The sequence below is a fragment of the Babylonia areolata genome, chromosome 18 (genome assembly GCF_041734735.1).
Source record: "Babylonia areolata isolate BAREFJ2019XMU chromosome 18, ASM4173473v1, whole genome shotgun sequence".
Taxonomy (NCBI): Eukaryota; Metazoa; Mollusca; class Gastropoda; order Neogastropoda; family Buccinidae; genus Babylonia; species Babylonia areolata.
In genome coordinates, this window is record NC_134893.1 from 60447972 (window position 1) to 60460471 (window position 12500).

The following is a 12500-nucleotide window of genomic DNA, read 5'->3' on the forward strand; positions in this document are numbered from 1 at the left end:
GTACGTCCGTAGGGTCATGGACTTGTTTCTGTCTTTCTTCATCTCTTTCTTTTTTTCTTTCTTTCTGTCTTTCTTCATCTCTTTCTTTCTTCATTCTTCATCTCCTCCTTTTGGCTCTTCTTCTTCATTCGTCGTCACAACGGAGTTGAACTTGTTGTTACTGACGTTGTTTGTATTCGTTGACGTTGTTTTTGTAATTGTTCTTCTGCTTCCTCGTCATCGTCATCGTCGTTGTTGTTGCTCTTCTTCGTCTTCTTCTTCGTCGTCTTCTGCGGTCTTCTGCCCCCTTCCACTTTCCAAACCCTTTCTTTTCCTTCTTTCTTCTCGTCTTCGTCCTCCTCTATAATCTTTCATCGATTTTTAAAAAATCTTGTTTTGTTTTGTTGGTTTTCTCTTCCTCCTCCCCCTCCGCTTTTTGCTGTCCTGCTGCTGACTATATATAGTTACCGCTCACTGACAACAATGGCGGCACACACCCAGCAGCCTTATTGTTTGGAGCGGATCAGAGTGTGAAGAGAGATTTTGGGGGATGGAGGAAGAGTTGGGAAGGGTAAGAGGGAGTGGGAGTGGAGGGAGAAGTGAGAAAGAACCGGAGGTGGAAGGAGGGAGGGGTGGTTGTAAAGTGTAACAGATGGGCTGCTGTGTATGGGCCTGTTCAAACGTCGTCAGTGAATGCTTTTCTGCAATGGTGATGGTGTTTTTTTTGTGTGTTGACGTAGCTAACGTTCGTCCGCTCCCCTTCTTCTGAATTGTCTGTCTCTCTGTTTCTGTCTCCCTCCCCCCACCCCCACCCCCACCCCTTCTCTCTCTCTCTCTCTCTCCCCCCCTCTCTCTCTCTCTCTGTGTGTGTGTGTGTGTGTGTGTGTGTCTTTTTCACATATATGTGTGCCCGTGAGGTGCGAGCGTGTTTTTATTTTTGATTTTTTTTTTTTTTCGTATACATTTCACATGCAATCAGAAAGTGAGAAACACATCTCTTTCTGTTTCTTCACCCTTGCTGCCTTCGCAGGAACGTATCCAATCTGATATTTATACCAGTGGATGATTATTTATGTGTATCGGTGTGGGAGGGGGCGGGGGGGTGTGTGTATCACTGAGCTCTCCCTCCATCATGAAGCACGTGCAATGCATGCAACAACACACTGGGTCCTTGTGACAGACGGTAGGCCGTGCAACATGTGACGTTGACAACACACTGGGTCCTTGTGACAGACGGTAGGCCGTGCAACATGTGACGTTGACAACACACTGGGTCCTTGTGACAGACGGTAGGCCGTGCAACATGTGACGTTGACAACACACTGGGTCCCTGTGACAGACGACGGTAGGCCGTGCAACATGTGACGTTGACAACACACTGGGTCCTTGTGACAGACGGTAGGCCGTGCAACATGTGACGTTGACAACACACTGGGTCCTTGTGACAGACGACGGTAGGCCGTGCAACATGTGACGTTGACAACACACTGGGTCCTTGTGACAGACGACGGTAGGCCGTGCAACATGTGACGTTGACAACACACTGGGTCACTGTGACAGACGACGGGAGGCCGTGCAACATGTGACGTTGACAACACACTGGGTCCTTGTGACAGACGGTAGGCCGTGCAACATGTGACGTTGACAACACACTGGGTCACTGTGACAGACGACGGGAGGCCGTGCAACATGTGACGTTGGCAACACACTGGGTCCTTGTGACAGACGACGGGAGGCCGTGCAACATGTGACGTTGGCAACACACTGGGTCCTTGTGACAGACGACGGGAGGCCGTGCAACATGTGACGTTGACAACACACTGGGTCCTTGTGACAGACGACGGGAGGCCGTGCAACATGTGACGTTGACAACACACTGGGTCTCTGTGACAGACGACTGTAGGCCGTGCAACATGTCAGGTTGACAACACACTGGGTCCTTGTGACAGACGACGGTAGGCCGTGCAACATGTGAGGTTGACAACACACTGGGTCCTTGTGACAGACGACGGGAGGCCGTGCAACATGTGACGTTGACAACACACTGGGTCCTTGTGACAGACGACGGGAGGCCGTGCAACATGTGACGTTGACAACACACTGGGTCACTGTGACAGACGACGGTAGGCCGTGCAACATGTGACGTTGACAACACACTGGGTCCTTGTGACAGACGACGGGAGGCCGTGCAACATGTGACGTTGACAACACACTGGGTCCTTGTGACAGACGACGGGAGGCCGTGCAACATGTCAGGTTGACAACACACTGGGTCCCTGTGACAGACGACGGGAGGCCGTGCAACATGTGACGTTGACAACACACTGGGTCCTTGTGACAGACGACGGTAGGCCGTGCAACATGTGACGTTGACAACACACTGGGTCCCTGTGACAGACGACGGTAGGCTGTGCAACATGTGAGGTTGACAACACACTGGGTCCTTGTGACAGACGACGGGAGGCCGTGCAACATGTCAGGTTGACAACACATTGGGTCCTTGTGACAGACGACGGGAGGCCGTGCAACATGTCAGGTTGACAACACACTGGGTCCTTGTGACAGACGACGGTAGGCTGTGCAACATGTGAGGTTGACAACACACTGGGTCCCTGTGACAGACGACGGTAGGCCGTGCAACATGTGACGTTGACAACACACTGGGTCCCTGTGACAGACGACGGTAGGCTGTGCAACATGTCAGGTTGACAACACACTGGGTCCCTGTGACAGACGACGGTAGGCTGTGCAACATGTGAGGTTGACAACACACTGGGTCCCTGTGACAGACGACGGGAGGCCGTGCAACATGTGAGGTTGACAACACACTGGGTCCCTGTGACAGACGACGGTAGGCTGTGCAACATGTGAGGTTGACAACACACTGGGTCCCTGTGACAGACGACGGGAGGCTGTGCAACATGTGACGTTGACAAGAGTGAAAGGGGAAGGTGTATTTATGATGCATCACCAACACTCCATACCCCAGGGCTTACTGCCCAGCCACTGATCGATTAGAATTATATATAGTTATATAGAGAATATGTCGTGCATGTGAGAGTGTGCTCATGTGTGTGTGTGTGTGTGTGTGTGTGTGTGTTTATTCGTTAGTGGAAATTGATAATCGAGGGGTCAAGTGTTCCGTTGCCAGTACAACAGCAAATTATTAACAATTGCGGATTTTTTCAGCCCCCCCACCCCCAACCCCCACACCCCTCTCTCTGTCTCTGTCTCTGTATGCATGTGTGTGTGTCGCTTTATGCCAGTTGATAACATGCGTGTATATATATGTGTGTGTGTGTGTGTGTGTGTGTGTGTGTGTGTGTGTGTGTGTGTGTGTGTGTGTGTGCACGAAAAAGAGTTTTTGTACTTGAGTGTATCAACATAACTCCTGATCGCTGTGTTCCCTGTGTGGTGCAGAACGGGAAGACGCCCTCAGTGGACGGCCAGTCCGGGGACGAGAAGCAGACCAAGTCCACGTCCCCCAAGAAGAAGAAGAAGGACAAGGACAAGGTCAAGGACAAGGTCAAGGACAAAGGCGCCGACAAAGGCGGCAAGGGGAGGAAGGAGAAGGAGGGCGAGGACAAGGCCGAGCTGAACGGGGATGTGCCCCTGCTGTGCAGCGTCCCGGTGGACAAAGCGGAGGACAAAGCTGAGGACAAAGCTGAGGACAAAGACGCCTCCTCCACGGACTCCTCCTCTTCTTCCGAGGACGAGGACTCGTCTGACGAGGAGACTGACGAGGAGAAGAAGCCCGCCCCTGTCATGGAGGGCCTGCTGTTCCCGGAGCCGGCAGAGCAGCCCAAGCGGGTGGAGGCCATCAAGGTGAAGATCCCCCGGAACCTGCCGACCCACACGGAGTCCTCCTCCTCAGACTCCAGCTCGTCCGGAGAGTCGTCCGACGACGACAGCGACGATGACGGCAGCAGCGAGGACGAGGAGCAGGACAACGACACGGGGGACCCGCCGCCCATCGACCCGGCCTCGCTGAACGAGCCCCTGTTCCCGGACCTCAAGCCGGTCACCATCAAGAAGCCCGTGCCGCCCCCCGCCGTCAGGCCCAAGAGGGAGAGTTCTTCAGACGATGACGAGCCCCTCGCCAACATCAATCGCAAGCTGCTTCAGTTCAAACACGAGGAGAAAACGGATGACGCGGAGGAGGAGGAGGAGGAGGAGGAGAAAGCTCCGAAGACGAGTGAAGCCGACGCTATGATGGATACGGAGGAAGCGGAGGCCACCCCTGTGGGAGAAACTGTCAAAGAGGAGGAGACCGCTGCCGCAGAGAAGCAGGAAGCTGAGGTAGAGGCTGAAGCTCCAACCCCCATGGATACGGACACAGCAGACCCTGCACCAGGTGAGGCCGCCGCCAGTGAAGACACCATCCCGGCAGAGGACGAGACCACGGAGGAGGCGACAGCCCTCCCTGATGACACCCCCGCGGACACCAACCCTGACCACCACGGTGATGATGTGGAGATGGCGGACGACGCCGGCAGCAAACCCGACGAAGAAGAACCCGCAACAGAGGAGGAGGAGTCCGCAGTAGCCCCTCAGCACGAACCGGAAGAACCCTCCGTGGAGACCAACACGGAAACGTCAAGCGACCCAGCCCCATCGGCTGACCCAGAGTCCGCCCAGCCCCAAGAGATGACATCCACCCCGCCCCCGGAGTCCTCTGCCGCGCCTGCCTGCCCTGCTGAAGCCGGACCTGAGGACGGCTTCGAGGCGGACAACATGGCGTCAGAGCCCAGGGACACGGAGCACGTGGAGCAGGGGGATGACACCCCTCAAGCGGAAGGTCCAGCGGCAGAGACAGATGCCGCTTCCAAGATGGAGGAGCCTCAGCCAGCCTCTGGCGATGAGCCCAGAGAAGAAGAACGTGCAGCAGAGCCCCCTGCCGAGGCAGTTCAGGAAGGCCGCTGCACCTCGAACAGCCAGGTGAATTCCGTGGATACCAACATGTACTCCATGGATACCACGGTGGACAGTGGGGAGGATACCAAGGACACCCCACTGGCAGCCAGGGAGGATACCCCCGCTGTGGACAGCACGGACACCTCCAGCAAGACGGACACAGCTGCCGAGGACACGGGGTCAGCAGCCTCTGCTGTGATGGACCTGTCCAGGACCAAGCCGGCCACGCCCACCCCGGACCCCGCGCCCGCCGACAGCAACCCCCCCGCCACCGACATCCCCGCCACGCCCGTCCCCCCTGCCACCTCCTCCCAGAGCTCCTCCTCCGCCAGTGGTGGTGGTGGAGGGGGCCAGGAGAGCAGGGGTGGCGGGGAGGGAGGGGTGGCGGCCGTCACCAAGACCATTCCCGCCGTCCCTCCTCTGGTGCCCGTGTCCAAGCTGGACCGTAAGCCCAGCGGGTGAGTGACCAGTTGTGTGTGTGTGTGTGTGTGTGTGTGTGTGTGTTTCTCCCTCTTTCTGTTTACAAAATGCTGGTTTAATGATGTTCATGTGTATGGCTAAGCTGACTGCAGAGACCAATCTTAACGCTGATTTTAGTTTGTTTGTTTGTTTGTTTTTTGTTTGTTTTTGTTTTGTTTTTTTGTTGTTTTTTTGTTTGTGTTTTTGTTTGTTTGTTTTTTGTATAATCTTGAGAGAACATTTTCAGTTGATGGTCATGGAAAGAAACACATGTGTGTGCATGTTTTGGGTGGGAGGGGTGAGAGGGGGGCGGTAGGAACCAGTGGTCGTGACGAACGGGACAGTGTCACAGCCTGACAGTATAGAGGTTGCATGTTCGAACCATTATTTTTAGAGATATGTCATCAGGTGATATTTTAGCCCCGGTTTCTGCCAAAAGCTGGCTGTTGTCGGTCTGAAAATACAGTCACCGCCTTCATGATTATTGTTCCTTTAAAACGATGCAACATTCCTAAAAATAAAAAAAATTCAAAATTTAAAAAGTATCGAAATTGCAGGTGTCCGCATCTCTTGGGTTTGTTGATGTCATGGATAATATTTTATGTAAAATGTATAATACTTACATATTTCATATTTAAAACATATGTACGAAGTGGAGTTAATGCAATGATAACATATTTTATATACATGTATTCATGTTATGAGTGAATGCGGAGCTTTTAGCCTGTACAAGAACTCCCTACAGCATTGTCACCATCTTTATCCTCATCAGTCTTCGTAAAATGGTAGGAAACTGCCTGGGATCTTGGCCTTTGGCTTGATGCCCTGTTCTCGTGGTGACCTGTATCTGAATTCCATTTCCCACTGACTGCCTGTGGTCAGTTTGCTGTCCAAGTCTTCGGGGTCGGCGGTTTCTTTTGAAGACATTGAAGGAACGGCACGAGGTAGCTGTCTTTGCTTCAGAGAAAACACTCACTCAGTTCAGTTTGGCAGCTCCGCAACTGGGCCATTATTGTCGGGGCTGAGTAGGTGTAGTTGGACAGCGAACGTCGCATCAGATCAGGTACAACGGAACGCCCAGAACCGACTTAAAAAAAAGGACAGTCCAAGACGAAGAGTGAAAATACCAAGGAGCAGACTTCCTCGTTTCGATTTGTACGGCAACCTACGTTGGTTCTCTGACGGATGGCATGGCAGTGTTGCCGCATGATGGCACGAAGATTGGCGGGGAGGGGGGGAGGTGGGCTCACCCCCATGTCGACATAAAATTTGGTCTTCCGCCCCTCCGATTGACTGTATTTCAGAAGCTGGAATGATGGAATATATGTCCTGCCAGATTTCCCCATACTCAACACATGTAGGGCAGCTCTGTCACCCATGTCACCATTTCTTATGGTTTGTACGTGTAGTCACACAAGTCCGGAAAAGTCTTGGGGAAAAAGAGAAAATCGTTTCCAGAGCTGGAAAAAGTTTTGGAAAATGTACTTTGCCCTTCAGGGTCTACAAATGTCTTAGGATTTTGATAAAACCATTGGCCAGTATCATTGAACAAAGAGGTCAGTGCATTAAAGAGAGAGAGAGAGGAGAGAGAGAGAGTTTATTGAAAATTAAACATCATTAACGCCAATCCAGTTTCGTCTAGGTGTAGCAGTCGATTGTTTGAATCAGTTTGGCCTTGTGAATGGTATAGAAAATCTCCAGTCTGGTCAGGAAAAGGCGTGGAAAAAGTTTTGTTTTGTTGTTGTTGTTGTTGTTTTGTTTGTTTGTTTTTGTTTTGTTGTTGTTTTTTTATGTCACATCTGTGGGAATCATGCCTCTCTCTATATCTTGGTCCCTGTCTCTGTCTGTCTGTCTGTCTGTCTGTCTGTCTGTCTGTCTCTGTCTCTCTCGCTTTCACCATTACACAAAACATGAGCTGTGACCGAAGAGCAGTGGGAGTATCGCGGAACGTGCTGTGTGTGTTGCAGCAACAAGCTGTCCAGGCTGAGCAACATCATCGACAACCTGCGGGTGACCAAGGAGAAGCAGGTGCAGGAGGGCGTGGAGGGGGAGAAGGAGGGGACCCCGGAGCGGAGAGTGTCCCCCCTCCCCCTCCCCAAATCCTCCTCCCTCCCGCCCCAGCTGCTGTCCCGGCCTGAGGACAAGAAGGCCGCCACCCCCACCTCTGCAGCCAGCTTCACCCCGCCTCCCCCCTCCACCCACCGTCACAGTGCTGCACCCAGCCACACCCCACAGCATCACCACCACCACCACCACCACCAGCAGCAACAACAACAACAACAGCAACAACAACAACAGCAGCAGCAGCAGCAGCCACAGTCCAGCCAGGCAGCGGCACCCCCCAGACAGCGTCACTCGCCTTCACCTAGTCAGCCTCGTAAACCTTCTGCCTTACCTCCCTCCTCCTCATCCTCCTCCTCCTCCTCCAGTCATTCCCACCACCCTCAGAGCTCCTCCTCTTCCTCGTCCTCCCACCCCCACCCCCACTCCTCCTCGTCCTCCTCCTCCCACAGTAGCAAGTCCAACAAGCCTTCGTCATCGGGGTCTTCCTCCTCGCATCACTCTTCCTCCACCACCCCCTCCTCCTCCTCCGCCAGCCGTCCCTCTGCCACCTCCACGCCCTCTTCTTTCCCCGCCCTGCCCTCCCTGCTGTCGTCCTCCCCGGCCCTGGCCTCGTCCCCGCTGCTGGCAGGCAGCATGGGCACCGCCTTCCTCAGGCAGCAGCAGGAGCTGGCGCTGTCCCTGCAGCAGGCCATGGCGCGGGGCGGGGCGGAGGCCCAGCTGATGGCCTTCCACATGGCGCAGAACGAGGCCGCCCTGCAGGCCAGTTACTTCCAGAAGATGATGGAGATGCAGAAAGTGACCTCCAGCATGGCGGGCCACAAGGACTTCCCCATGGTCAACATGCCGGCCCTCATGCAGTGGCACTCCCGCCCGGACCTTCTCAGCCCCTTCCTGGCCCACCAGCACCTCCTGGCCGCTCAGCAGCAACAGCAGCAACTGCAGCAGCAGCAGATGCGGGAGAAGGAACTGGAGAAGGAGAAGCAGAAGCAGCAGAAGCTGCGGGAGCGTGAGGAGCAGCAGAAGCGGGAGAGAGAGCGGGAGCGGGAACAGCAGCGGCAGCGGCAGGAGCAGATTGAGCTCAAACACCAGCAGCAGAAGCTGCAGGAGCAGCAGCAGCAGTTCAAGCAGAAGCAGCTGCACATGATGCAGGAGCAGCGCCGGAGGCTGGACGCGGCGCACACGCAGTTCCAGCTGGACATGGCCAAGCGGGACGTGGCCAAGCGGTCCTACGAGGCCATGCTGGGGGCGGGGCTGGCGGGCAGCAGCACGGAGCAGCCCCGCAAGGCACACACGGACGCCAAGAAGTCGCGGTCCTCCCTGCCCGGGGCCTACCCCCCCAGTTCCCTCCCCACGGGCAAGCCGCCGCCCAGCCACACCAAGGAGAACGGCAGTGGCGGCAGCAGGGGCAGCAGCGGCAGCTCCCACTCCTCCTCCTCGTCCTCCTCTCTCAACCTGCCCCTCCCCCCTCCCATCTCCCCCGTGGCTCCTCCCCGGATCTGGTCGTCGTCCTTCCCCCATCCCCTGCCTGCCCCAGGCAGTGTGGACATGGCGCACCTGTCCCGTCTGTACGGCCTCAAGGAGGACGTGCTCAAGGCCCCCTCCCTCCCCTCTGCCAACTCCAGATCCGCGCACTCCTCCTCCTCCTCCTCCTCCTCCTCCTCCCGCACTGCACCTTCCGCCAGTGCTTCCTCCTCCTCTTCCTCTTCCTCCGCGTCAGGCAGTGGTGGTGGTGGTGCTGGTGGTGGTGAGGTGCTGGATCTGAGTGTCAGCAAACGGTGAGTGGGGGGATAACTCGTGTGTCAGCCAGCATGACTTGCACTGGGTTGTGGTGGTGATGAACAGGACAGTGCGTGTGGAATTCTCTCTGAACAATCACTGGTCAACCTTTTGTAGCCTGAAGTGTCCCTGTCATCGTTCTGGTGTCGGTCTGTCATCGTTCTGGTGTCGGTCTGTCATCGTTCTGGTGTCGGTCTGTCATCGTTCTGGTGTCGGTCGGTCTGTCCAAGAACCTTCTGACAGCTGGAAAGAGACGTGTATGTGTCCGTTGTTATAAACGGTTGGAGATGATTCAGGCGTGGGTGATGTGACCTGAGGGGCTGTGTGGATGTGGAGCAGGTGATGGTCAGGACACAGTGCGGGGTGTGGTGTGTGGTGTGTGGTGGTGTGGTGTACACACCGTGTGAAACTCTCCTGGAGGGCAGTTCTCGGCGTGTGCTCATGGCGGCACCAGGCCTGTGGACAGCAGAGGCAGCGATTCCACAACCTTGGATTTATATCTGCTGTTTTGTATTGACCTGGCCAGACGTCCGGCATCGGCCTGACAGTGTGTCCTTCAAGGTCCCCCGCCACACACCCGTCTTGCTGTGTGGGCACCTGGCTGCCTGCAGGTGACAAGGGATGGGATACAGCTGGCGTTAGGCTGTGTGAGGATTACCATGGTTTTGTTGTTGGCGTTAGGCTGTGTGAGGATTACCATGGTTTTGTTGTTGGCGTTAGGCTGTGTGAGGATTACCATGGTTTTGTTGTTGTTGGGGTTTTTTATGTGTGTGTCTCAGTTCTCAGTCTGTCACCATCAAGTCCTGAATCTGAGGAAGATCTGTTCAATTATCCACAGGGGGTTGTCGGTTGTCAAACAAAAAGATTGCAGTGAAGAGTTTGGTTTACACAGGTCTACGCTGACAGCGGTGTGTTGTTTAAACCTGGTTTTCCAATGTACCACGTTTTGTGCGCACAATGGAGAGTGTAATGCAATAATCTGATTTCCACCCAGTTCAGATTTTCCCCCAGTAATAGTAAGTCGTGTTAACTGCTTGTTTATGGCGGTTCCTATGGTGACGGTATTGACAACAGAAAAAAAAGAACAAACAAAAATCCAAAACATTTTCAACGATGGCAAGTGGTGAAAAACAAACCACCACCTCCATCCCCCATTCTGCACCCTTCCTTCCCTCCTCCACCCCCTGTGTCACATCCCCCCACCCCCCACCCTCTTGTACACATGTGGGACAGGGCTGTCCATATCGTCCGTGACGTGACCCAGATGTTGTGTACACACAGAGGTACACACAGGACGTGTTGTGAAGAAGCAGGCAGCAGTGGGTGTGACTCAGTCAGCTGTGGACCTGCCACACTGTCCCTGCAGGGAACCATACAATTATATATCATATGTATATATATATTACAGTCGTTTGTGCTGCATGCAGGTGACACTCTAATTTCATCCACACCTTTGGAAAATAAAATAATTCACACCATGTTTTCGTCTTATTACCCACCTAGCTATGTTTTTGTTGTGTGTTTGTGTGCTTTTTATGTGTGTGAGGATTGGGGAACAGGATGAAAGCCGGCTCTGCACCACCACCAGCCTGTCTGCACAGTGAACCACTGGACTGCAAGTTTTAGCAACGTAGAAGCCATGGACCCCCAGCACAGTTCATCACAGTGACTGACAGTTGTTCATCTTTATCACTGAGGATTTTGGGCTTCGTTTCTTTGTTTCCCGTGAGAGACCGTGTTGTGAAAAGACACTTGAGAGAACTTGAGCTTCAGTCTCAAGTGCTATATATATGATTGTTGTTACATGGCCTGATAGATGATAATTGTAACATGACATGCAGTGACGTACAGAGCCACGCTACATGTGTCATGACACATTTCTCTGCGTTTCTTCATGACTGGCTGGTGGTCAACGTTTTCGTTTTTCTTTTCTTTTTTTTTCTTTTTCTTTAAATCATTTCCCCCATTTCTTGGATGATATTTTTATGATGATTTGATTTTTGTGTTGTTTCTGTTATGTTATTGATAATAATATGATTGATGATTTGATTTTTGTGTTGTTTCTGTTATGTTATTGATAATAGTATGATTGATTAATTGATTTTTGTGTTGTTTCTGTTATTGATAGTAATATGAGTCACACCAATCGTTCTGTCACAGGTTTGCCTTGTTTGTGCAGAATTGTAATATTGTATGTATCTGTGTAGATAACATGGGCATTCGCTTTTCATATATTGTATTACATTATTGATGGAGTGTCATAAGACCGTCAGTCGGAAATCACACCACCAAATTACTTAATGGGTGGGGTGGGAAGGAGAGAGGGGGGAGAGGATGGATGCATGTGTGTAGGGGGAGGCCGGGGGTAAGGGGGGGGGGCAGTTTGAAAGAAACGCGAAACACTCCACCTGGGCAAACGATGACGAAAAACACTGGAACTGGCAGGATGACTGGCAGGTGAAGACTGGTTCAGACAGGCATGCCGCGGTCAGTGGTATACCTGGGGAGGGGAGGGAGGGGTGTGGGGGATGAAGTGGGGAAGAGATGAGACAAGGACTGAAGGAGCCCATCATCAATTTCTGACACGTTGAACATTGTGACTGAAGCTGTTGTGCAGCCCCCTTCCCCCTCCCCCTGTGTATGTGACCCCTACCTCACCCCCACTTCCCCCCCCCCCCCCCCCCCCCGTCCCTACCTTTTCTCCCTCCGTACACCCCCCTCGCCCCCCCCTCCCCCCCGCCGCTCTTCTTGCCTCCGTCCCCCTCTCCCTCCCTTGGTCCCCCCCTTCCTTCCCTCCATCCCCCCCCCTTCTTTCCCTCCATCCCCCCCCCTTCTTTCCCTCCATCCCCCTCCCCCTTCCCTCCGTCCCCCTCTACATCCTTTAGCCCCCCTCCCTCCTTTCCCTACACCCCACCCCTTCCTACCTCCGTCTTCCCTCCCCTCCCCCCACTCCCTGCACACCTTCCTCCCGCCCTGTTCACGGATCCGGACGACAGCTCTGAATTCCCGTTTTAAAAAATCAGAGTCGAAGACGGAAGTTTGATGTTGCCTGGGACCAACCTCCCGGTTTGTTTTTGTTGTTGGTTGGTTGGGGTTTGGTTGGGTTTTGTTTTGTTTTTGTTGTTGTTTTTGGTTTTTGTTTTGTTTTGTTTTTGTCGTCGTTTTGTGTCTCCGAATCACTTCTTTATTATTTGATTACTTTTGATTTCTTTGTTTTGGAATGATTCATCAACATTGCGTTCCACTTTCTGGTTGTTGTTTGTTTTCTTTTTTGTCGAGTTTTTTTTTTTTTTTTTTTTTTTTTTTAC

The 12500-nt window shown here is 53.3% G+C and overlaps 1 protein-coding gene across 2 annotated transcripts in view; it reads left to right on the forward strand.

The window, feature by feature from the left end:
* Positions 1–11907, forward strand: part of LOC143292959 (uncharacterized) — a 75781-nt gene extending 63874 nt beyond the window's left edge. The window contains exons 2-4 of one of the 2 annotated variants that reach the window (XR_013056697.1): positions 3400–5351; positions 7320–9834; positions 9913–11907. Coding sequence is in view for 1 of the 2 variants with exons in the window: in XM_076603681.1 (XP_076459796.1) it covers positions 3400–5351; positions 7320–9195 (3828 nt within the window). In the remaining variant the exon portion in view is untranslated. Of the gene's footprint in view, positions 1–3399; positions 5352–7319 lie in introns of both variants that reach the window. The other variant, XM_076603681.1, reaches the window with a different exon arrangement.
* The last annotated feature ends 593 nt before the right edge of the window (positions 11908–12500 follow it).